At 41.8% G+C, this 3973-nt stretch overlaps 1 protein-coding gene across 1 annotated transcript in view; it reads right to left on the minus strand.

The window, feature by feature from the left end:
* Nucleotides 1–3173: 3173 nt before the first annotated feature.
* The window catches only part of METTL14 (methyltransferase like 14), a 22438-nt gene continuing 21638 nt past the window's right edge, over nt 3174–3973 (minus strand). Inside the window, exon 11 of the mRNA XM_009887902.1 lies at nt 3174–3680. Within this exon, the coding sequence (XP_009886204.1) occupies nt 3367–3680 (314 nt within the window). The 3' untranslated portion in view covers nt 3174–3366. The remainder of the gene's footprint in view (nt 3681–3973) is intronic.

Here is a 3973-nt window from a genome sequence, read left to right on the forward strand (position 1 = left end):
TATAATGAGCAAAGTTCACTAAAGGACAGCATTTTGTCAAAAAAAGTGACAGATTGTTGGCTCAGGGTAACAAGTAGACAGTTTATCAGTTCTATAAGACCTTTGAGGGCCCTATTTGGTCCCCAAGCCCCCAGTTTATCACAGGGTTTTAGCCGTAGTGTCTCCGCTCTGTCCCATCCTTCGCACTGTTTTTCTTCTGTGGTGCCATCTCATTCCCATGTTTGCTGGATTATCACGGGATTCGGCCTTGGAGTCTACACTCCCTGCGTTGCTTTGCAAACAATACTGTACAGGGAATGGGGATTCTTCACATACCAGCTGCGGCTGTGCCTTACCCTAGAAGCCTTTTGATTTTATACCTTTCCTTAATGTGTGACCAATGCTGTATTATCGATCATTTTTAGTAATCATTCCACACCTACACAGCACATACAGCCTTTCAACCAACTTCGTATAACCAGCAGTGTCAGAAAGAAGAAAGACTTCTCAACCTGATGGCTGGATTTACACACAATGATTTACAGTTGACTGATGTCTTGAAATCCCTTTGAAGCTAAATGCTAAGACATCCTGAGTATCTTATCAGTGTTACTGTCAAATCCCTCACTTAATTCATATAGGGTGTAAGACAGTCAAAGTACCACAAGCCTCTTCCAGAATGCAAAGACATAACAAGATCTAGACAGGCATCCCAAATCAGATTGGTGGCATTATGCATTTAATAAAATTGGGAAGGAAGAAACTTGCTAAGCTTTTTATCTTCAAGGACAGCATGCTCAAATAAATCTTCATTTACTTGTGGTAAATGAAATATTCATCAGTTCACTGATCATGAGCATTATACTACTCCTTCTGTTAAAGCATTACAACTGAGAAAATTGACAAGCAGTAATCAAATTAAAAGCTTTTAATCTCTAGACACCACTTTAGATATGGTCCAAATCAACAGTGATTAAAAAAACGACCAGATGTTTTTACTGTATAATTGGGGGGAGGGGAGTTGGGGGGGGGGGGAACAGTGTCTTACTACAGTATTTTCTAAGTATCATTTCCACAAACACGCAACACCAAGCCTTTGGGTGCACACACCCATGCACTACTGTCTTACCTTTACAGGCAATCTATCACTGTTGAAACACCACCTTCAGATTATGACCATCAGGTATCTTTCTTCATAGAGGACACGTAGAAAGTTCTGTTTCCTTGTGCATTAACCTCAGTTAAAAGAGTACGGTCAGTTGCTTATTAACAACACGTATATTACACTTCCCTGTGAAGCTGGCCCATCCACACAGATCTAATCTAGCACTCTCTGGAGCGGTATTCTTTTTTCCCCTACACCACTTTAGCTATTTCAGCTTTGAGGGAGAAAAAGAGGAACCTAACTGCACACTCAAGAGGGATTTATTTGGGAGTATTTTTTTTTTTTTTTTAAACAAGACCATGTGCAATTTATTTCCCAAGTCACTGAAGTCTTGAGCAGCACCCCACCTTCTGCAAGCTGGTACAGACGCACATCTCAACTGGTTATTTTTGAGGCTCCTTTTCAGTGTAGCCTAACCTTCCATATTAAGAGTAGCCCACGTGTTGAACTATCAGCTATGGACATATAATTAAAGAGGGGAAATGGGAATTAACATTTTCGACTAACTGAGAAGAAAAGAAAAAGAAGATTTGTCACTGGCACAAAAACAACCTTCCTAAGGTTAAGTGTCTCCAGTATTTACTTTTTGAGTAAGAACGTGATTAGGGCAAAATCAGGAAAGAGTTTTCTTACTGTGGCGCATCAGTTTTATCAATTGCTGTTCCAAGTAGTCTTCGGCTGAGATCACTGACAGTCAAATAAGCACAACCCACAAAACACCCCCTCCTGAAATCCAGTCGCTCTTCAGGTGTGCAAACATAACACAGGAAGAAACAGAATGTAAACAGTGGGTGAGTCATTTGCACTGTAGCAGTCCCTTAGCAAGCCTCCTACCAAGGCCTGGAAGTTGACCAGGCCCTAGAAGTTTCCATGCTAAGCTTTTGTGCCCCAAAAGAACAGTTACTCCCCCCTGCTCTTTTACAATAGTAAGGAGGAAACCAGAGTAAAACTGAGTAATTCCAAAACTTTAAGGAGAACAAGCCCTCAAAACATTAAGAAAAATATTTCAACATTAGCTTTGTTAAACAAGTTTAATAATCCACTACTTTACAGGACAGTTATTTAAAAGCTAGGTTTCAACAGAGAAACATTTAAGACTTAAAAGCCAATTTTCCAACACCTAAGATTTTGAGACTTCAATGGCCAGGTTTGTTCAGTCTACCAAGTACTGTACATACCACAGTGAATCGCTTTCTTTTCACACTGCTCTCTGGTGTGGATCACCAAGAGTCTACTTCCAATGCACATAACCTCCACAGGCAAAGCCAAACACTCAGTTGGATTACTGCGCCCTCCTTACCCAAGTGATTAGTTTCAGGAAGTGCTCACTCTTGCAACACCGCCTCACATTTCCAATACAACCTCCAATGAGGTCTTTCTACTACTTATATTGCAATTGCTCTGCAATAAAACTGGTTCTCCCTACCAAAGAACGAGGCCATTATGAGCAGATGTTGGGTGAAAATCCCTACTCGAGAAGCAATCCAGACCTATGTAGAAGTTCTGGACCACATATAAATGCACAGCTTCTTGCTTTCCAGGACGCACAACACATGACTGCACGCAATTGCCACTCTCCCCACTACAGACATGAAAAGTGAGTGCATATACACCACAAATGAAAAAGAAACTCGTTCCCTATTCCCAGGAATAATTTGGGAAATTTAAACCAAATAAGAAAAAATATAATTCTATTTATTCAATTTGCTCCTTGGTTTCAGAGAAGTTAAAATAGGTGTCAACATAGACACAGCACTTTTCCTTCCCTGAATAAGAGAGTAAGCCTGCTATGGTCATGCAATTCAGAACTGCATTTCATGCCCACTCCATCACATTAATTCAAGTCAGTCCAAACCTGAACCAAAGAAGGAGGAGGAATCCGTGTTGTGGAGAAAATCACCGTTAATAGAGCCCACAACTTGCAAGTTTCATAAGGGAAGAGCAAGTATCCTCACCAGTCGTATCCATGGTTTGAAGAGATGGTGCTCTCTGCTTTGACAGATAGAAGCTGTCAGGAGGCTGAGTCTAGTGCTGCCAGGTGAGGTGATGTGCCAGGCTGGTCACTGCAAGGCAGACTATCTGTAACTGCTTGCACCAAAAACAATTTTAAAAGTCATCTAGTTTGAGTTCCCAGAATAATTCACTTTAGCAAAACCAAGACTAAGAAAAAGATTCAGAGATGAGGCATATGACTGGGGGAAGAAGCGATTACTCAACAGTCATCAGCGGGTGGGAAAGCCGCCTCTATGAGTACCTCCACGTCCCCCTCTGAAGCCACCCCTCTCACCCCGAAAGTTAGTTCTGTTCCTCTCTCTGCCCCTTTCTCCTCGGCCTGCTGAAGTCCCTCCTCTTCCTCCTCCCCTTGGAGCACCACCACCCCGGTCAGACTTGGACTTGGGTGGTGGTGACTTGGGCCGAAGTCTCTCAATCTCTTCGGTACAGCCAGTCAGGTGGGAATTTGGAGCTGTGAAGTATGAAGAATATGTTTCTGCATTGAAGTTGCTGTTTGTGAGGGTGGGTCCTACAGTCAGCCAACCTAGGGAACAAAACCAGAGTCAACAAAAGCAAGAACAAACTTCATGCTTCAAGGCCATTATTTTCTTTTTCCTAGAAAATGAACAGTCAAATGACAGGGACAGACACTTACCTACACATCACCTGCATTGAAAGGAATGAAAAAGTCACCTCTGGGAAAGCCAGAGTTGTTGAAAAGTTAATATTTTAGTTTGATATTTCTAAGGGCTTGGTTGTTGTTTTATTTTTTTTTTTTTTTTTTTAATTATGCATGGCTATGGGAACATTCACACTGAACTTCCGCCCCCTTCCCCC

The sequence above is a fragment of the Charadrius vociferus genome, unplaced genomic scaffold (genome assembly GCF_000708025.1).
Source record: "Charadrius vociferus isolate BGI_N301 unplaced genomic scaffold, ASM70802v2 scaffold806, whole genome shotgun sequence".
Classification (NCBI taxonomy): domain Eukaryota; kingdom Metazoa; phylum Chordata; class Aves; order Charadriiformes; family Charadriidae; genus Charadrius; species Charadrius vociferus.